Source organism: Haemorhous mexicanus, chromosome 4, assembly GCF_027477595.1.
Source record: "Haemorhous mexicanus isolate bHaeMex1 chromosome 4, bHaeMex1.pri, whole genome shotgun sequence".
Lineage (NCBI taxonomy): Eukaryota > Metazoa > Chordata > Aves > Passeriformes > Fringillidae > Haemorhous > Haemorhous mexicanus.
Window position 1 is genome coordinate 76,653,525 of NC_082344.1, and position 22,018 is coordinate 76,675,542.

The 22,018-nt window shown below is 50.1% G+C and overlaps 1 protein-coding gene across 4 annotated transcripts in view; it reads right to left on the reverse strand.

Annotated features, from left to right (window-relative positions):
- Nucleotides 1-22,018, reverse strand: part of EXOC6B (exocyst complex component 6B) — a 328,073-nt gene that overhangs the window by 66,227 nt on the left and 239,828 nt on the right. For all 4 annotated transcript variants that reach the window (XM_059845563.1, XM_059845562.1, XM_059845564.1 and 1 more), the window contains exons 19-20: nt 19,394-19,535; nt 5,132-5,205 (exon numbers count right to left, since the gene is read on the reverse strand). In XM_059845563.1, coding sequence (XP_059701546.1) covers nt 5,132-5,205; nt 19,394-19,535 — 216 coding nt within the window. The remainder of the gene's footprint in view (nt 1-5,131; nt 5,206-19,393; nt 19,536-22,018) is intronic.

Here is a 22,018-nt window from a genome sequence, read left to right on the forward strand (position 1 = left end):
ACCAGTGTCACACCAAGGGGACCTTCTGCCCAAATTCCCAAGGGCTTTTCCTCAGCCACCACCTGGGCATGGAAGCTTGGAGCACATGGAAGCAGTAGGGACAGGGATACATCTCATGGGAGGTGCTGAATGGAAAGAGATCCACCAAAATTGAGTCCAACTCCTTCCCTTGTCTGGGACCCCCCAAAATCCCACCCTGGGCACCCTTGGGAGTGTTGTCCCAGCACTCCTGGAGCTCTGGCAGCCTTGGGAATGTGACCATTCCCTGGGGAGCTGTTCCAGTGCCTGACACAAGGACACAATTCCAGGCCTCCCAGTGCCCTCAGAGCAGCCAACCACCCAGCCAGAGGGGGTTCCCAACACCTGATTTATCAGCTGGTATTTGATAAGAAGCCAGGCTGGACGCCCACCATTCCAGCACAACTGGAGCTCCCGGAGTGACCTCACACTGGCTGCTCCCTCCCAGGGAGCAGGTGGTTCCTTAAATCCAGGCACAGAGCCCAGGCATCCAGGCTGCTGGAATGTGAGGCACAGGGATGAGCTCACGCTGCAGCTCTGCTCCTCTGCTTGGCTCTTATTTTTAGATAAAAAGGTGTAGGAGAAAACGGGAACATCTGGGGACTGCACACAGGGCAGGAGAGAGAGGAAACCTGGGAGAAGTTAGGGATGCCCCTGGATCCCTGGAAGTGTCCCAGGCCAGGTTGGACACTGGGGCTTGGAGCACCCTGGGATAGTGGGAGGTGTCCCTGCCCATGGCAGGGGTGGAATGGGATGGGATTTAAGGTCCCTTTCCACCCAAACCATTCCATGATTCCATCACAGAGCAGGGATGGAAGGGAATTGTGTTCCCAAGGGGATCATTCCTTTATTAAGTGTCTCTGTCGGGGCTAATAAGAGAAAAATGAACACATTGGAGGGAGACTTCCCATTCCCAGCTGGCTGGGGTCCAGCAGGATCCCACAATAACCACAGCTGGATCCCAGCACAGGGAAAAGACACAAACAAAGCACTTCCCATGGGACAAGCAATAGCAGAGTCATGGAATGGGTTGTGTTGGATGGGACCTTAAATTCATCCCATTCCTTAGGAGGTTCCCACTCCCAGGTGAACCATGGAATGGTTTGGGTTGGATCCTAAATCTCATCCCATCCCATCCATGGGGAGGGACACCTCCCATTATCCCAGGTGGATCCAAGCCCCAGTGTCCAACCTGGCCTTGGACACTGCCAGGGATCCAGAGGCAGCCACAGCAAATCTGGGAATTCCAGCCCAGCCCCTGCCCACCCTCCCAGCCAGGAATTCCTTGCCCAGATCCCACCTAAGCCTGACCTTGGCTGTCTTAACCCCACTGATGGGGTTTGAGGAGCTGATGCTGAAACTCAAACCCACCAGGTCTGCATAAAGCAAAGCAGAAAACTCTGGGGGAGAAGAGTGGAACCCCCCTGTCTCCATCCCTTGGACATCCAGGTGCCTCAGCCCAGGTGGGTTCCCACCTGCCTTGGTCCAAACGTCCCTCAGAGCTCAGGCTGGCACTTGCAGAGGAAACTCAGCACTCAGCATTTGTAACTGACTGGACAGAAGGAGAGGCTGGGAGGAGGGAGCTCTCATCACTGAGTACGTTCCCTCCCTGGAGCCCAGAGTGGAATTCCTCAAGTGCTGGATGCAGATTTTCCTTGGAAGGCGGCCACGAGCGCTGATCTGGCTTCTAGGAGAGATCAGCCTGGCCAGGGATTGCAGGGACCTCAAAGAGCAGCACAAAACCCTCCCCTTGCACCAACATCCTCACAACAAACCCAGGAAAACCAAAAATTAAAACCCTCCCAGCTGTGGGGAAAACTGGGAATGATTCCACATGAGGGCTTGGGAATGACCTGAGAGCTCCTGGAGATCTCTGGTGGTGTTTGGACATTCAGGAGTCTTTGGGGAAGATCCAGACGAGTTCATTACTTCAAATTTCAGCAAGGAACTAAATGGGACAAAATTTATTTCAGATTTCTAAAACACAGCACTGAGTGTGCAAGAGCAAGGTTTAAACTGGAAGGGGGACAAGAAAATATTCCTTCCTTGAAAAACCTGGAATATTTGAGTCTCACTCCTGCAGAAGGACTTGAGATGGGAGTTGTTTTCCTTTATGACTTCATTAAGGGTATTCATGGATTTAGGATTGTCCCAGAATAGGAAATCAAGCCCCATTTTACATTTCTCCCTGCTCAAAAAAGTAATTTTGATTTTCTGGGTTCAACTCTTCCTCTTTTCCAGACACGGATGGAATTGCTCCTGACCTCCTTGGGCACGAGGGGAAAACCAGGATTTTGATGTGCAAAACTGGAGTCTGCTGCTCTGCACAAGCACAAACTGATGCCTTTAAACACTGGCATCTTTTTGGGGTTTATTTCCCACTACAAGGATCTGCACCAAGGCACAAACCAAGTCACCACATTTTCCTATCACTTCATATTTTTATTAATTTTGGTCACTCCCATAATCATCCTCCATTACAGCAAAAATTTTTCTCCGATTTACAAACGTTCTGCTACAGCTCCTACTGAAATATGTTGGGAAGGGAAATCTCTTTAATTTCCCTGTTTTGGTGAATTTTTGCCCAGTCATTTCTCCTCCCTCCTTCCCCCAGCTGGGTCATTCCATTTAAACCAACATTGTGGTGACATTTCACAGAATCATGGAATGGTTTGAGTTGGAAGGGCCCTAAATCTCATCTCACTTCACCCCCTGCCATGGACAGGGACACCTTCCACTACCCCAGCCTCAATGTCCAGCCTGACCTTGGACACTTCCAGGGATCAGGGACAGCCACAGCTGCTCTGGGAGGCCTTGGGTTCCACCCCAGTCCCTCCCCACCCTCACAGAGAGCAATTCCTTCCCAATATCCCATTTAATCTACTCTGCTCCAGTTTAATTTCATGGCTTGAAAGAGAAAGAACGCCAAGTCCACCAAGAGAAATGTCAAGACAAGTCCAAGAACAATCAAAGACCTTCATCCATGACCTTCCCAGCTCGCCCTGCCCCCAGCTGCAGCTGCAGTCCAGCAAGTGCTGGGAGCACTCAAAGGAGGTCTGGTGGCCACGGAGAGCCTTGCTTGGATGGGGTCTGGTGACACATTCCAACATGCCACCAGATCAGGTCATGGATGGCACCAGGGAGGGGGAACTGCCTCATCTTTCCGTGCTACAGGGATGGGTGAGCTCTTCCCCACGATCTCTACCACACCTTGATTTTCCCCTCACCAATCACCAACCATCATCCACGAGATCCAGGACTCCCCATCCTCAGGTGGCACCTGTATCTCCCCTTTCTCCTTGCATAATCACAGAATCCTGGAACAGTTTGGGTGGGAAGGGATCTCAAAGCCCACTCAGTGTCACCCCTGCCATGGGCAGGGACACTCCCTTTGTCCCAGGGTCCTCCAATCCTTGTCCAGCCTGGCCTTGAGATTCAGAGGTGCGGCTGCTGCTTTTAAATGCAAGAACAAAGCCTGGGAGCAAGAACAAGGTTCTTAAATGCAAGAACAAAACTCCTGGAACAAAGACAAAATCCCCATGTCCAAGGACACCCGTTGGACAGAGGAGGAAGGACCGAGGAGGCTCCTCCTCCTCCTCCTCCTCCTCCTCACCCGAGCTGGGTCCCTTTGGCTGCGTTTTGCACTCATGAACCACACGAACGCTTCACCGGCTCAACCTCACCAGGACATTTTCAGGCGTTTCACTCTTCCAAGAGCCCCAGGTTCCCTCTCCAAACCCCCACATTCAGGGCCTGGTGCTTGGAAAATGCCCAGGGCTTCCACATTCCCCCACACCCGGGAGGCTGCGGGCGCGTCGAGCGCCGCCGTCAATAGCGTGCCGAGGAGCTAATGAAGATGAAAGTGTCAACACAGCCTGGTGATAACGCACACCTCTCCCATGGAGCTGGTGGGACCGTTTTGCAAACAGATTTGGCAGTTCCTGGCGGGCCCGGGCCCGAAAAGCGGCGTCCTGATGTTATTAAAGTTAACACAAGTGTCATGGGATGACAGATGGCTCCCCGCACATCAATTGGATTCTGAGGAGTTCTCAAACCCTGGCGGGTTGAAAGCAGCTCCAGCACGAATCAGAGGCAGGGGCAAGATCATCGATACAAGGGATTATGCAGATCTAAGAAATACCCTCGGCACCCGAAAGTTTTCAGAATGCAAACTACGTCAACCCCGCGAACAAGAGGCACTGCATCATGATGGCAGCAGGGACAAAGCCAGGGGGGTTTAACGGACAAAAAAAGATTGTTTTAATAGGAGAGAAGCATCAGTCATTGAGTCTTACTTCATTCAGACTTTCCCTCCAACCCATCCATCTTCAGTGCCAAGAGATGACAGGACCACCTCACTTTTCCCCCCGGCCTAGTGTATCAATAATGCCCATTTCTCCCCAAACAAATGACTCCCCAGAATGGCCCTTTTCCCAAAATTGGCTGCCAAGCCCCACAAAGGCCTCAGTACCTGCTATGGTCAACTTGGCTCCAACGGGGCCCCCTCCAGAGGTGGCCACCGATGGGTGGAGCCTTCCCCAACCTTCTTCCCCAAGAGCCACTTTGTCATTGCTGGCCGGGGAGCATCTGCGGAAGAGGGGACGGGGGCGGGGGGGTGGCCGAGCCTCAGAGGGACACAGAGAGGGACACAGAGAGGGACAAACACGGGCACGGACACAGGGGAATGCAAATTCCTCCGCCCTCGCAAACGCCTCCGTGGGCATTCTCTGGGAACAAAGGTCCCCGAGGCGGGCGGGCTCTGCATCACTGCTCTCTCTGTTCCCAGCACCTGCTCGGCACCGGCCGCGGAGTCGCCGCGGTCCCTCCGCGCCGCGGCCGCGGAAGCCGAGGGCAGCACAATGGCCCCGTTGGCCAGGGTCAGGCCTGGCTTTCTTCCTCGCCCCCTTCCACCAGCCCTTTTCACCTCCACCATCTCCAGGAGCGCTCGGCAAGGAGGTGGCTTCGAGCGACGAGAGGAGGAGGAGGGGGGAAATATAGGTCTCTGGCGTAAATCACTGACGCCGTTTCCCCTCCTCTCCCTTCCCTTAAGACCTGATGGTCTTCAGTCACACATCTTAAAAGCAAAACAAAAAACAAAAACACAAAGACTTACTTGTCTCAAGTCGATGAAGGCCAACTGCAGCGTGTCCCCTTGGAACCCAGGCACTGGGCCGGATCTGGCAAACTCTGTGGGAAAGAAAAGAGGATAAAAAGCGCCTTTAACTAACCATGGACAGGGAGATTGGCAGACGGATGACAGGGAAGACAAGAGAGGCTGGGGGAGAGGAGGACCGCGCTTCTAAGGAGTCATGTCTCCCTCCCTTCAGCGTCTTTGTTCGCCCTTCAAAATTCGTGTCATCAAAACACCATTAATTCCACCGTCCTGACAGCAAGGAAACTGTACTAATTCGACCTGAAATTTATTCCCATGAGCCGCACTGGGCTTCAGAGTATTTGTTTTGTGAACGGACAAACAACTCGCCCAGAAGAAAGGGGGGGATGGGGGTGGAAAAGTTTTTCCTCTCAACACAATAAAATCTTCAGCTGTGAAACTCTTTTCAGTTCCGAAAGCTATTTATATTTTAGGGCGCTGAAGGAATTTTCTAATTTCACGCCTGTCACCAGGCTCCATGAGCATTCATCAAAAAAATATGCCCGGCCGTGTCATTAATTATCAGGCAGCAGATTATTTGCATGATCTGGTGATGGCGCCTCTTGGTCAGCCCAAACGCGGAGACCCGCGGCCGTTGGGTGGCATTTTTATTTCTGGTGGATGAAGACATCTGACAACTGAATAACGTTGGCTTCTAAAGCGAAGAGAATATTTCCAAGGCCACATTTATCTCCTTCCAGCCTAATCTGGCCAAAATCTCATACTTTGGTTGCTCATTTTTCTCCTAATCCATTCTTTAAGCCAAACCTAAAACCTCTGAAGGGGCTTGAATGGATCCATCTTAGAGGACCTTGCTTCTTCCATGGCATTTAGCAGCTTTTCCTTGGGAATGCTCATGAAGCCGACGCCTGCACGCATCCCAGGGTGTCTTTTGAGGCTGGTTCTGCCCAACTTCACTTCATTTTCACCCTCTGCAGTTACAGCTTCATCTCCTCTCTCCTCACAGCCTCTCGGCACTGATGGGGACCTGGGTTGTGAGGCCAGAGCTCAAGGCCACCAGAGGCTCGAGGGGGAGCACCTGCCTGGGGATGAGTTGTGTGGCTCCTGCAGGCACTGGAGGTGCTGCAGGAATGAAATGCTTCCTTGGGATGAAGCCAGGTGTGACGGCAAAAAGGGAGAAAGGAGGGAAAATATGCACCAAATACAGATTTTCCAGTTACATGGCCCATTATCGTCCATCTATCCCAGTACAGGGACCCTCCAACATCTCCTAAAGCTCCACAAAGATGAGGATTAGGGATGGCTGGGCAATATGGAAGGAGGATTTTGCCTTTTGTCTCCATGACTAATCAGAGGCACCAATGGACAAAGCGATTTCATGTCAGGTGGTCTTCGCCTTGAACACTTGTCCTCCCAAAAGTTTTCCTATTTCCAAGCCAAGACAGAAATCAGGAACATAAATCATCACACTCCCATTTCCAAAGCTTTCCTAGAGCAGCCCAGTCACGGAGCAGCCCCTTGGCTCTAACAAGAAGAGATTAATGAGTGAAACACCAGGACTCAGTGCTGTCCCTCAACCGCCTCGTTTCGGGGAAGCAAAGCAGGGTTATTAATCAGCTCCCTTGCTCCACCTTCCATTAAAACCTTGGGATGGAGAACATCCTTCAAGCCAGACACAGGCACCTCCAGGGGCACAGGGGACACTTCTCAGACTCTGCTTTTTAATAGTCTCAGATGCCAGAAGAGCTTTGAGATTGAAACCATCGCTCATCTTTGCAGTGATCACTCAATGACAACCGCTGCAGGACAGGAGCAAACACGGCTGGGAAATCATTGCTTTTATCTGAAGTTATGAGTCAAAGGGAGTGATGAACAAATAAAAACAGAAATTGTGGATGTGACTGTTCATATTCAGATTTTGGACAGAAAAAGCACAAACCAAAGTCAGTGGGAACAATCCATGGTCGTGCCTTTGGGGTTTTGCACAGGATGGGACTGGGATGAACAGAAAGTTCTTCCCTTTCCCTGGGAGGGTGGGCAGGCCCTGGCACAGGGTGCTCAGAGCAGCTGTGGCTGTCCCTGGATCCCTGGAAAAGTCCCAGGCCAGGCTTGGAGCACCCTGGGACAATGGAAGGTGTCCCTGCCCATGACAGAACATGGGACTGGATGATCTTGAAGGTCCCTCCATCCCAAACCATTCCATGATTCCCTGAGATCTGAGCTGCTCAGCTCCAGCCAATTCCACTGACCACTCCCGCAGTATTTTGGGTGCAAAGAGCCCAAAGTGACTTCACATGTGTCCCTCAACAACTGTTTTAATTAGTCCTAACTGCAAAGGCATTTTAATGTAGTTTGCTATAAAATTTGCCTGCAGCTTGCCCGAGCCAGCAGGGAGGGAGGATCAACCAAACCCTCTGACTCTGATCTGCAAGGGATAAATCATCTTTACACATTCCCTCTACACCCCACTGTCCCATCTGGAACAATTATCCCGAAAGCCACATCAATCCTAAAACGCTTTGGAAAAGCACAATACCTGAGAAACTAAAAATGTTTATAAGTGAGAAATGGTGCTTGAGCACCTTCTCAAGGTGAAACTCCTCTGGGTGGCTCAGGGTTGGAGATGTCCCTGGCTTGGGAAACCCAACCACGATGTCCTACCCTCCAAGGATGGGGTCAGCTCATGTTCCTGATTACATTTGGAGAAATCCTGGAAAAGAAACCCTGGAAGGACTGCGAGGAAAACGAGTTTCTATTTTGGATCAAGGGCCTCACAGCTGTTCAGCATCTATTTAGGAGCACACACGGAGTTGGGAAATTTAAGATCTTCCCCAAAGCATGAACTTCAAATCCTCATGAGAAAATGCCTGTGATTGAGAATGTTCTCACAAGGCTGGTGAATTTATCACCGCTGTCGGCTGCTTGTGAGAAACCCAAGGCAGATTCCATTCCAAGCCAGATTTCATCCCAAGGCAGATTTCATCCCAAAACAGATTTCATCCCAAGGCACATTTCATCCCAAAACAGATTTCAGCCCAAGGCAGATTTCATCCCAAAACAGATTTTATCCCAAGACAGACTTCATCCCAAAAGAGATTTCATCTCAAGACAGATTTCATCCCAAGAGAGATTTCATCCAGGACACGGCTGCTCCTTAGCAGCTCACCTTTAGCTGTCTCTGCCCAGTGTCCCTTCCCACAGGTCCCTGCCCATGGAGAGGTTGGAACTGGCCTTTAAGGTGTTTTCCATCCTGAACTGGATGGCTTTTAAGGTCTTTTCCATCCCAAACCAGTCAGTGATTCCTAAGGAACCTCCTGGAGGAAGGGTGGCAGAGTTATGGAGTGATGCTGCCCTTCAAAATTTAGGATAGTCACACACTGAGCCAAAACTGATTTAAGCTGCAATTTTCACCAAAATACTGAATTAATAATGCTCTGGAACCTTCTAGAGAAAGGTGACCCTGCCCACGGCTGGAACAGGAGGGTCTTTAAGGTCTCTTCCATCCCAAACCAATCTAAGGAATTCCTAAGGAAGCTACTGGATGAAGCTAGGAGAGTTATGGAGTGACACTTAAAAATTTAGGATGGTCACACACTGAGCCAACACAATTTACAGCAATTCTCATCAAAAGATTTAATCAACACTGGATTAACAAAGCTCTGGAACCTTCTAGCACAAGGTGTCCCTGCCCATGGTTGGAATGAAATGATCTTTAAGGTCCTTTCCAACCCAAATCCTACAATTCTGGGATTCTATGACTGACATCCAAGAAGTGAAACGACATCCAAGCTGATATTCTTTGTGTCCCAGAAGAAATTATGTAGGAGCTGATAATGTTTGTGTCCAAGGAGAAATGATGTAAAAGCTGATATTCTTTGTGTTCCAGAAGGAATGATGTAGGAGCTGATATTTGTCATATCCCAGAAGAGACGAGAACAGGAATTCGGCTCAGACACTCAGAAAAGCTGCAGAGGAATGAATGCAATGTTTCCCCTGGGCTGCTGGAGAAGGAGCTGCACCTCCTGCAATCGCAGGTCACACTTTACATACCAATGCCACCAACCCATTCTGAAGGAGGAATGAACAAAGTCTCGGAGCAAAAAAAGAGAAACAAAGAGGAGAGCGGAGCTTTAGAGGAGAGACACAGCCAGTTCTTCTTGGGTTTAATCTCTTCAAGCAGATTTCAGGATAATTTCCTCGGAACAACCGAGCGCAGTGTTGGCCTCAGTACTGTCGGATTCGTTTATTGTACTGTCTTCACGACCAAGGCAAGTGGCAAACATAGCAAGCAACCTAGAGAGCAGCCCCTTGAGCAGAAAATCACCGGAGAATAGAGCGGATCAGTATGCGGCTGTTTGTACAAAGCATTTAGCCAGGCTAAAGGTTTGAGGGGTTTGTGTTCAGGCCAAAAAAGTAATGTCTGTGCAAGGTCTACAGGCCTGGGCCACCCAGGGCAGGTCACAGGGGGACTCCAACCTCTCTTCCAAAACATTTCACTGATGAAAGAATCAAGGAACAGGAACCGTTAAGCCCTTTACAATGGACAAAGAATAAAGAGTTCAAAGGCACGGCAGAAAAGAGACATCCACTGTAAATTAATTAATTACAGACAACGGGGGGATCTCCCTGTGCCCCTGGCGCGGCCGCGCACGCGGGGACGGGGCCTTGCATGGATTGAGAGGTAAAAACAGACCCAGACGTGACTTCATCCCTCAAAAACATCATCTGAGGGCAGGATCTCCTCTGAATTACATGGGATTCGTGACGGCACTTCTGGGATGGAGGCTGAAGCAGCTCCCAGGGAAGGGAACACGGACCAATCTGCTCATGGCCACAGATAACATGTGAGGAATCGACCCTCTCAGGGTTCCTCAAGGAAGGATGGAGATCTTGAAGTCATCTTCCTTGGATAAAGCCTTGGAAGGCCATCCTGGAAAAGCCAAGTGATGGACCTCCTTGGATGAAGCCTTGGAAGGCCATCCTGAAAAAGTCAGGTGATGCGAACTCCTTGGATAAAGCCTTGGAAGGCCATCCTGGAAAAGTCAGGTGATGGGACCTCCTTGGATAAAGCCTTGGAAGGCCATCCTGGAAAAGCCAAGTGATGGGACCTCCTTGGATGAAGCCTTGGAAGGCCATCCTGGAAAAGTCAGGTGATGGGACCTCCTTGGATAAAGCCTTGGAAGGCCATCCTGGAAAAGCCAAGTGATGGGACCTCCTTGGATAAAGCCTTGGAAGGCCATCCTGGAAAAGCCAAGTGATGGGACCTCCTTGGATAAAGCCTTGGAAGGCCATCCTGGAAAAGCCAGGTGATGGGACCTCCTTGGATAAAGCCTTGGAAGGTCATTCTGGAAAAGCCAAGTGATGGGACCTTCTTGGATAAAGCCTTGGAAGGCCATCCTGGAAAAGCCAAGTGATGGGACCTCCTTGGATAAAGCCTTGGAAGGTCATTCTGGAAAAGCCAAGTGATGGGACCTTCTTGGATAAAGCCTTGGAAGGCCATCCTGGAAAAGCCAAGTGATGGGACCTCCTTGGATAAAGCCTTGGAAGGCCATCCTGGAAAAGTCAGGTGACGGGACCTCCTTGGATAAAGCCTTGGAAGGCCATCCTGGAAAAGCCAAGTGATGGGACCTTCTTGGATAAAGCCTTGGAAGGCCATCCTGGAAAAGCCAGGTGATGGGACCTCCTTGGATGAAGCCTTGGAAGGCCATCCTGGAAAAGTCAGGTGATGGGACCTCCTTGGATGAAGCCTTGGAAGGTCATCCTGGAAAAGCCAAGTGATGGGACCTCCTTGGATAAAGCCTTGGAAGGCCATCCTGGAAAAGTCAGGTGATGGGACCTCCTTGGATGAAGCCTTGGAAGGCCATCCTGGAAAAGCCAAGTGATGGGAACTCCTTGGATAAAGCCTTGGAAGGCCATTCTGGAAAAGTCAGGTGATGGGACCTCCTTGGATAAAGCCTTGGAAGGCCATCCTGGAAAAGCCAGGTGATGGGACCTTCTTGGATGAAGCCTTGGAAGGCCATCCTGGAAAAGTCAGGTGATGGGACCTCCTTGGATGAAGCCTTGGAAGGCCATCCTGGAAAAGCCAAGTGATGGGAACTCCTTGGATGAAGCCTTGGAAGGCCATCCTGGAAAAGTCAGGTGATGGGACCTCCTTGGATAAAGCCTTGGAAGGCCATCCTGGAAAAGTCAGGTGATGGGACCTCCTTGGATGAAGCCTTGGAAGGCCATCCTGGAAAAGCCAAGTGATGGGACCTCCTTGGATAAAGCCTTGGAAGGCCATCCTGGAAAAGTCAGGTGATGGGACCTCCTTGGATAAAGCCTTGGAAGGCCATCCTGGAAAAGTCAGGTGATGGGACCTCCTTGGATGAAGCCTTGGAAGGCCATCCTGGAAAAGTCAGGTGATGGGACCTCCTTGGATGAAGCCTTGGAAGGCCATCCTGGAAAAGCCAGGTGATGGGACCTCCTTGGATAAAGCCTTGGAAAGGCCATTCTGGAAAAGTCAGGTGATGGGACCTCCTTGGATAAAGCCTTGGAAGGCCATTCTGGAAAAGCCAAGTGATGGGATGTCTTTAGATAAAGCCTTGGAAGGCCATTCTGGAAAAGCCAAGTGATGGGACCTCCTTGGATAAAGCCTTGGAAGGCCATCCTGGAAAAGCCAGGTGATGGGACCTCCTTGGATAAAGCCTTGGAAGGCCATCCTGGAAAAGCCAAGTGATGTGACCTTCTTGGATAAAGCCTTGGAAGGCCATCCTGGAAAAGCCAAGTGATGGGACCTTCTTGGATAAAGCCTTGGAAGGCCATCCTAAAAGAGTCAAGTGATTGGGACCTCCTGTTCCGTATCCCCAGGAACAAAGTGGCACCTTGAGGTCACTGAGGCTGAAGAACAAATCCATGGAGTCTGGAGAAGCTCATAGGTGGGAAAAAGTGAGAAATGCCGGGGAGGAATCGAGGCAAGAGGAACAGAGAGAAGATCCCAATTGCCACACTGAGCTTCTCCTTCACCCAGTTTCCATCCTGAGCTTCTCCTTCTCCCACACCATTCCCACACAGCCCTGCTCTGAAGCTGTTCCCCATTACAGCCCGACTCTCAGAGCTCATTCCCATCTGGGTAATTTCAGAGAGCTGTGGGAAGAGGGAGGAGTTACCCAAAACACTCTGAACTGGGTCAGATTAAAGAAAAACTTCTCTCCCGGCCCATCAAACGTTCCTCTGATGGAACAAAGATGGGCCTGGAGTGCTGTCAGTGCAGAGAAAGGAGTGGTCCCATCATGGGACATGGCAGGGCTGAGGAGCACCCACAGCCCCAGGGAGGGACTCCCCAGGGGCTGACCACGAGATGTTTTTCAAGTTGAAGAGAAGGAAGCTCTTTAGAAGGATGTCGGAGATGCGTGCCGAGAAATTTGGAACAGAATCCACAGGACTGGCTAAGGAGTTGGGTCAGGGATCTCCACAGCTTCCCAGACCCGGACCCAAGGTGCTCATGGATGTGTCCTGGCAGATGTGAAGTTCTCAGATCACTCAACACCAGCAAGTGTGAGCCGTGCCCATCCCAAGAGGTTGTGGAATTTCCATCCCTGGAGCTGTCCAAGGCCAGGTTAGGGGTCCAGCTTGGCCTTCCAGGGATCCAGGGGCAGCCACACCTTCTCTGGGCACCCTGTGCCAGGGTCTGCCCATCCTCCCAGGCAGGAATTCCCAATATCCCACCCATCTCTGCCCTCTGGCAGTGGGAAGCCATTCCCTGTGTCCTCCTGTCCCTGTTCCCTGGAGCAGAGCCCGACCCCCCCGGCTGTCCCCTCCTGGCAGGAGCTGTGCAGAGCCACAAGGTCCCCCTGAGCCTCCTCTGCTCCAGGCTGAGCCCCTGCCCAGCTCCCTCAGGGATTCTCCAGCCCCTGCCCAGCTCCCTCAGGGATTCTCCAGCCCCTTCCCAGCTCCCTCAGGGATTCTCCAGCCCCTTCCCAGCTCCCTCAGGGATTCTCCAGCCCCTTCCCAGCTCCCTCAGGGATTCTCCAGCCCCTGCCCAGCTCCCTCAGGGATTCTCCAGCCCCTGCCCAGCTCCCTCAGGGATTCTCCAGCTCCTTCCCAGCTCCCTCAGGGATTCTCCAGCCCCTGCCCAGCTCCCTCAGGGATTCTCCAGCCCTTTCCCAGCTCCCTCAGGGATTCTCCAGCCCTTTCCCAGCTCCGTTCCCTGCCCTGGCCACACTCCAGCCCCTCCAGGGTCTCTCCTGTTGGGAGGTACCCAAGTCTGACCCCAGGACTGAGGCACATCGAGAGATCAGCACCTGTGGGGTGGACATTCCTTTCCTGATCTGTTCTGCTCAAACCTTCCCATCTCTCCACTACAACACTCCCATTTTTCCCCCAAATCCAGATTTTTCCTGGTGCACTGCCGCAGGACAGACACCAGTCAGGGATATCCTAACTCGAGTCCCTGATGAATCACAGGTTGGAAGAACACCTGGGAGTCCTTGGGATCATGCCAAGGGAGAGGATGACTCCAGCATCACGGACAAACCCCAGAACTTCCCCCAAATCCCAGGATTTCCACACGAGAAATTCCCGCAAGCCAGATAAGGCAGCCAAGGAGGAGCTGGGGAAAGGCCGTGCCAGGATCCATGTGGGCACATTTTGGGACAATCTGTTGGGATGGAGAATTCCTCCAGCCAGCAGAGACATCTGGGTGTGTGCCTGGCTGATCCCCGGGAGAGGGGCTGACTAAAAATAGGGCGTTTATTGGAACCTGAAATATCACTTTTTAATTTCCCATAAAAGCAGCAGTTAAGAGAGTTTGGAGATTATGGAATTGCTCATTTTATGATCTGAGGATTGTAAAAACCCCTCAGCCACTGCTGGAACCCGTTATGGAGATGGGAAACACTTCCTAGGAGGGAGAACAGCCCTGATTCTTTGGGATTTTTCAGCTGTGACCTCCAAATCTGGGTTGTTCCACTTGATTCCCACTACGTCTGAGGTAGAGGGGAGATGGGGAAATGATGCATTTATCAAATTATATTATATATATAAATTATAAAATTATAATTAAATTATATTATAGATATATTTATATAGATTTTTATATATATATGGATTTACATATATATTTATATGGATTTATGTATATATATTTATGGATTTTATATAAATATAAATAAATAAGTAAATATATATAAATAAAAAATATAAAATATATTTATATTTATATTTATTTATATATTTATATATATATAAAAATAAAATATATAGATTTATCAGTTCAAAAAGACCAGAGCCGGGCATGTAGGAGTTAAAAAATCCCATTGCATTGTTAAATCTTGGATTATGGATGCATTCTGGAAGACAAGAAACCCTCTGAAAAAATGAAATTTCTTTTCTAAAAAAAAGGAAATTTACAGGTTCCAAAAAATCCTCTGGGATTTTTTTCCCCTCTCCAGGGTTGGGCTTTTTGCTTCTTTTTAGCCCAGCAGTGGCTCCTGAACACAAGGAGATGTGTCCCACTGAGTCTGTCCAGGCAGTTCATTAAGCTGTGCCTTAGTCCAGGTTTAAAAGGGGGTGAGAGAACCTCAGCACCCCAACACTGCCCTACAACACATCCCAAATCCACCTCCAGCCCTTCCCTGGAGCCACTGGTGCCATCCAAGCACTCAAATCCATGGAGAGCTGCTCCCAAACACCTTGGGAAACACCTTCCTGCTGGGAACACCAGAGGATGTTCTCCTGGACCCCTCAGGACCCTGCATCTCCTCCAGGATGGGTCCAGCTGGACACTCCTCGGTCTCACCAGGACAATCCATGGAAAACAGCTGGGATTTTCCCCAGGTTTCTCCCATCACAAGCAATCCAAATCCATTTCTCTTTTCTCCTCTTTCACACCAAAAATGCTGCTGATTATGGGATATCCACGTGAGGAAAACATGGAAGATTTGGCTCTTGGGGTCTGCTTAATTCACTGTCTCTCCTCAGTCCTACAACAGCTTCCTTTTGGAAGATCAGAAAATTAATAAAATGAATAAACTGCATTTTCTGTGCTTCGAACACACCAAAACAGCACTGATTTAAGGAAGGGGGAGACTTAAAGAGCAGGTGAGGGGTCCCATCACAACCTCATCCATCTGCCAAGGACCACAGAATTCCAAAATTCCAGAATCAAGACTGGTTTGGGTTGGAAGGGATCTTAAAGAGCATCTTCACCCCACCCCATCCATGGGCAGGGACACCTCCCACTGTCCCAGGTGGATCCAAGCTCCAGTGTCCAACCTGGCCTTGGGCACTGCCAGGGATCCAGGGGCAGCCAGAGCAAATCTGGGAATTCCAGCCCAGCCCCTGCCCACCCTCCCAGCCAGCAATTCCTTGCCAAGATCCCAGCCCAATCTCCCCTTTCCAGTGGGAGCCATTCCCTGGCTCCTGTCCCTGCAGGCCTTGTCCCCTTCAAACTATGCCTAATTACAATAAAATATATTGTAATAAATATATACAAAATTATACATAATAAAATATATAAAATAATTTCCTTAATTCACCTCACCTCTCTTTTAACCAGATTATTTTTTCAGCATCCACAAACAAAACCTTAATAAACTCCAGCATCAAAACTCTGCAGCCCCACTCCCTCATCATGGCTCTCACTGGAAGTGCTCCAAACAGAAATAAAATCCTATTTTAATGTGTAAGTGCAAGAGAAAACTGCTGGATTGGGCAAGGTTTGGGAATTTGAGGGGAGGAAGAGGACAGAGGCAGAGGCACGAGCTGTGAGGATGTTGAGATTCACACCTGTGCTTTCAGGTACAAAAAAGATTCAAAATCACCAAAAGAACCCCAAAGAATAAACCCCAACCTTGCAAACCGAAACTTATTTTCTGAATACGCCACTTCCCTCTTGGAACTGGCTCATCCCAAAATTCATCAGAATTTGATGGATTTCTGCTCCAAAATAACCAAATTACAGCGATTCCCACGCGCAGCAGAGGCACCAGACGGACCCGTGGGGATGAGGGGCACGGATTTGCTGCTGGAAAGGGGAAGGATTCTGTCTGCTCAGGGCTGACAGTGATGGATGAGGAGGATCCAGCTCCAGCATCCATCTCCATTCCCTGCTCCACTGGCAGCTGGGGACGGGGCTGGGGACAGGTCCCTGACCCTGCTGCCAGGTTGGCGTCACCTGCCCCGGGATGTCTGAGTGCTCCCGGCTCGGGCTCCCCAAACAACAGGAATTTAAGGAATTGTGCTTTCCAACCTGCTCTGAAATCCCATCCATCTTCCTTGGCAGCAGCAGCTTTAAGGGAAGAGCTGCTGCTCCGTGATCCACGAAACGGATGGGGCGGGAAACTGCCGGGTTTGGAGCGTTTGCAGCCAAAAAACAGGGAATTATTAGGGATGACAAACACTTCCCATTATTCCCAGCTCTAGCACCCATCCCTGGGCAGACACCCATTGGAGCGGAGCTGAGGGACACAAAGGAGAGTCAGGAATTCAGAGATTGAGGCAGCACCAGGAGGAAAACCAGGCATTGCTTTGTGAGCTATGGTGCAGCTGCAGGACCTGGGTGGGAATCATCAAACCGGGATCCTTCTCCCGAGCTGGTCAGCTGGGGGCTGGAAAAGGGCAAGGGGATGTTAAAAAATGGAAAAACTCGTGTTGGAAACGGCAAAATTCCTGCTGGGGGATTGTTCCCAGCAGTTAATTTAATCTCAGGATTGACGGGGGCAGCTGAAGTAAAATCTGGTCAGGAAAATGTGGGATAAAGGGTGGAAGAACTTGGGTTGGTAATGGGAAGTGCCAGGGGACGATGAAACCAACAGGTGATGTCACTGAGTCACTCCTCAGGATCCCGGGAAGTGTCCAAGGCCAGCCTGGATGGGGCTTGGAGCACCCTGGGACAGTGGATGGGCTTTAAAGTCCCTTCCCACCTAAAGCATTCCAGGATTCTGTGATAACACGAGACATCCCAGTCTCCACCTCAACCACGAAAGCCAAAATGTGGATATTTTGGGGAAAAAAAAAAAACCTAAAATACCCTAAAATCAAAGATCACCGGGGTTCTTTAGGAACTCTGTCAAGCTCTGGGTTCTCAGCCACCACAGTCACGAATCCCTCCCAGGATGAATCCCAACAAACCCATCCCAGAAAGAATCATAACAAAGCCCTCCCAGGAAGAATCCAACAAATCCATCCCAGGATGAATCCCAACAAATCCATCTCAGGATGAATCCCAACAAACCCATCCCAGGATGAATCCCAACAAACCCATCCCAGGAAGAATCCCAACAAACCCATCCCAGGATGAATCCCAACAAACCTATCCCAGGATGAATCCAACAAATCCATCTCAGGATGAATCCAACAAATCCATCCAAGGATGAATCTCAACAAACCCATCTCAGGATGAATCCCAAAAAAACAATCCCAGGATGAATCCCAACAAACCCATCTCAGGATGAATCCCAACAAATCCATCTCAGGATGAATCCCAACAAATCCATCTCAGGATGAATCCCAATAAATCCATCTCAGGATGAATCCCAAAAAAACCAGTCCCAGGATGAATCCCAACAAATCCATGTCAGGAAGAATCCAACAAACCCATCCCAGAAAGAATCCCAACAAATCCATCTCAGGATGAATCCAACAAACCCACCTCAGGATGAATACCAACAAATTAATCCCAGGATGAATCCAACAAACCCATCCCAGGATGAATCTCAGCAAACCCATCCCAGGATGAATCCAACAAACCCATCTCAGGATGAATCCCAAAAAATCCATGTCAGGAAGAATCCCAACAAATCCATGTCAGGAAGAATCCAACAAATCCATCTCAGGATGAATCCCAACAAACCAATCCCAGGATTAATCCAACAAATCCATCCAAGGATGAATCTCAACAAACCCATCCCAGGATGAATCCCAAAAAAACCCATCTCAGGATGAATCCCAAAAAACCAATCCCAGGATGAATCCCAACAAACCCATCCCAGGATGAATCCCAACAAACCCATCCCAGGATGAATCCCAAAAAAACCCATCTCAGGATGAATCCAACAAACCCATTTCAGGATGAATCCCAAAAAAACAATCCCAGGATGAATCCCAACAAACCCACCCCAGGATGAATCCTAACAAACCCATCCCAGGATGAATCCCAACAAACCCACCCCAGGACGAGTCCCAATTTCCCTCAGAGGGAAGAGGATCCTGGGCAGGGGTGTGTTAGCTCTGCCCTACTTTAATTCCAAACCTGGAATTCCAAACCCCTGCCTTGGACACTCCCGGGGATGGGGCAGCCGCAGCTTCTCAGAAAGAGTCATACACAAACTGGTTTTTGATTCATGCACTCCAGTCCCTCCTGGTTTTAAAATACCCCATCCCAAAATGCAGGGACAGTCTGGAGAGTGTCAAGGCAGCACTGAAGAGGAGAAGGAGGAGTAAAATTGGATCTCTTGGAATCCTCTGTGCTGGAGATGCTCTGGGTGAGCTCTGTGGGCACCCACCACCCCCAGACCTGGGACCCCAAACACCAAGGGGCACAGCACCACTGCAGGATTTTACCCCAAATTTGGGATGCTGCTTTGGGGCTACTCCTCTGCAGGTTGGTGGAAACACCAGGTACACCATGGTCAATTTGGCAGGAGGTTCCATTTGATTCCTGATCTACCCTATTCCATTTGATTCCTAATCTACCCTATTCCTTCTGATTCCTAATCTATGCCATTCTTTTGATTCTTAATCTATCCTGTTTCTTTTGATTCCTAACCCACCCCATTTCTTTTCCCAGTTTGAATAAAAATAAAAATAAAAATAAAAATAAAAATAAAAATAAAAATAAAAATAAAAACAAATAGATATAAATATAAATATAGATATAGATACAAATGGAAATGTAAATATAATAAGAAATAGACATAGAAATAGAAATAGAAATAGAAATATAATAAGAAATAGAAATAGAAATAGAAATAGAAATATCATTTTAATAGAAATACCTTATTGTCACACATAATTTCATGTAATGCACTACATTTTTGGTTTATACCCTGTAGTAACTATAATAAAAACCTTTTCTTTGTTTTCTCCTGTCTGGTCCATGAATAACTCATTTTATAAACAGAGCTGACCCACCACCCTCAAAGCTCGTGGGCCAAACTCCCATTTTAGGTGTGGGCCACCCCGATTTACCTGCTCACCAAGCCCCTGCGCCTGAGGCAGAGCAGGAATTCCCCCTGGAAGCGTGCCCAAGCCAAGGACAGGGACAGGGGTGTTTGTGGCTCTTACGTTCGCACTCCTCCACGTCCAGGTTGAACTGGTGCAGGGCCCCCAGCGTCAGCTGCCTCACCTCGGCCTCCAGCAGCAGCTGCAGCAGCGACGTCGAGAGGTGCTTGCAGGCTGACATGCAGGCTGTCTGGGCCACCTTCCCCTGCAGGACAAACGGACACTCGTCAGGGACACCGGCACAAAAAGCCACCGCAGGGCTTCTCTGGAGCAGCCCCCTCAGTAAAGCCACCAGAGAACTCCTCCAGAGCAGCCAAACTTCCTCAGTTAAAGCCACCAGAGAACTTCTCCAGAGCAGCCAAACTTCCTCAGTAAAGCCACCAGAGAACTCCTCCAGAGCAGCCAAACTTCCTCAGTAAAGCCACCAGAGAACACCTCCGGAGCAGCCCCCTCGGTAAAGCCACCAGAGAACTTCTCCAGAGCAGCCCCCTCGGTAAAGCCACCAGAGAACTCCTTCAGAGCAGCCAAACTTCCTCAGTTAAAGCCACCAGAGAACTTCTCCAGCCCAGGCAAACTTCCTCAGTTAGAGCCACTGAAGAACTTCTCCAGTCCAGCCAAAACCTCCTCAGTTAAATCCACCAGAGAACTTCTCCATCCCAGCCAAAACTTCCTCAGTTAGAGCCACCGAAGAACTTCTCCAGTCCAACCAAAACCTCCTCAGTTAAAGCCACCAGAGAACTTCTCCATCCCAGCCAAAACTTCCTCAGTTAGAGCCACCGAAGAACTTCTCCAGCTCAGTCATAACCTCCTCAGTAAAAGCCACCAGAGAACTCCTCCAAAGCAGCCAAACTTCCTCAGTTAAAGCCACCAGAGAACTTCTCCAGAGCAGCCAAACTTCCTCAGTTAAAGCCACCAGAGAACTTCTCCAGCCCAGACAAAACCTCCTCAGTTAGAGCCACGAAAGAACTTCTCCATCCCAGCCAAACTTCCTCAGTTAGAGCACCACAGAATTTCTCCAGCCCAGCCAAAACCTCCTCAGTTAAATCCACCAGAGAACTTCTCCGGCCCAGCCCAAACATTCTCAGTAAAGCCACCAGAGAACTTCTCCAGCTCAGTCATAACCTCCTCAGTAAAAGCCACCAGAGAACTCATCCAGAGCAGCCCCCTTGGTGAAGCCACCAGAGAACTTCTCCAGAGCAGCCCAAACCTCCTCAGTTAGAGCACCACAGAATTTCTCCAGCCCAGCCAAAACCCCTCAGTTAAATCCACCAGAGAACTTCTCCAGCCCAGTCCAACCTCCTCAGTAAAGCCACCAGAGAATGTCTCTGGCTCAGCCCAGCCCAGCCTCCTCAGCGTGTCCCATCTGGGATGGGATCTGCCCACAGCGCTCAAGGTCACAGCCACCATCTCCCAAGAGAATCCCCTCTGGAAGTGCCCATGGCTGAGGGAAGGGTTAGGCCTTGTTAGCTGGGGAAGCTCCCACCCAGGAGAGCTTTGGGGTGCTCAGAGCTCAAAGTGTTTTTGTCATGCCCTAACGCAGGCTAGACAGCACCCCACTGATTATCAGGGAATCACGGAATGTTTGGGATGGAAGGGACCCCAAAGCCCACCTCATTCCATGGCCAGGGACACCTCCCACTGTCCCAGGCGGCTCCAAGCCTCAGTGTCCAACCTGACCTTGGACATTCCCACCCACAACCTGAACCTCTCTACAGCAGGAGGGTCCGACACGGGAACTAAACCCATAAAAAGGGGGAAATCCTTTGGGACCAGAGCGGGATTTTGCCCAAACCCTCAGGCTGACACCACAGGGACGATCCCGATGCCTGCGTGTGCAACGCCACCAGGGAGGCTCTGGATCATGGCGCTGCCCTGAAAACAGCTCCAGCAGGAGATTATCTTCTCAAACGCTCACAAAAGACTCTTAACACGCTTTCCTGGCACCAAGGCGTGGCCTAGGAGCTCTCACCGACTCTGAGACGCGCTTTGCAAGCTGTGTTTAAACTGGGATTAAACGCCGAGTTTACGCCGCGTTTCCAGCTCGGCATCGCCGGTTTCGTTATCGCCGCACGGCAACGTTTGATCCCTGTGCTGGGAAGGGTTTTTTTCCCAGCTCTGCAAACTTGTTTTGGATCTTCAGGCCACATCCATCTTCAGCAGGAGGGAAAAATGGGTTTTTCATTTAAAAAAGGAGCCGAGCCGTGCGTTGCAGGGCAGGGTGCTCCATCTCCTGCTCGCCGCCGCTCCCAGGCTCCGGAGCGTCCATCACTCACCTCCCAACAAACACCTGCACCAAAATGAAGATGAAGCACGGCAACCATAAAGTTTAGCAGAGCTCTGGGGTTTTTTCTTTGCTTTTCATCATTTGTTTGTGCTTTCCTGACACGCTGGGTTATTTAAAACCCTGCTCGTGCCAATTCCTCATCTCTGAGAGCTGCGGGAAGTACGGCGCTGCCCGGCTGTGATTTTTCTTCATTACTTCCAACAGACACTCGAGTTTTTGCTGTGGCCAAGGAGTTTTGACACAATCTGGGAATGTTCTGAGTTGGGAGGGACCCACAGGATGGAGGATCCAAGCCCTGGCCCTGCACAGACCCCCCAACAATCCCACCCTGTCCATGAGAGTGTGTCCAATGCTCCTGGAGCTCGGGCAGCCTCGGGGCTGTGCCCATTCCCTGGGAGCCTGGG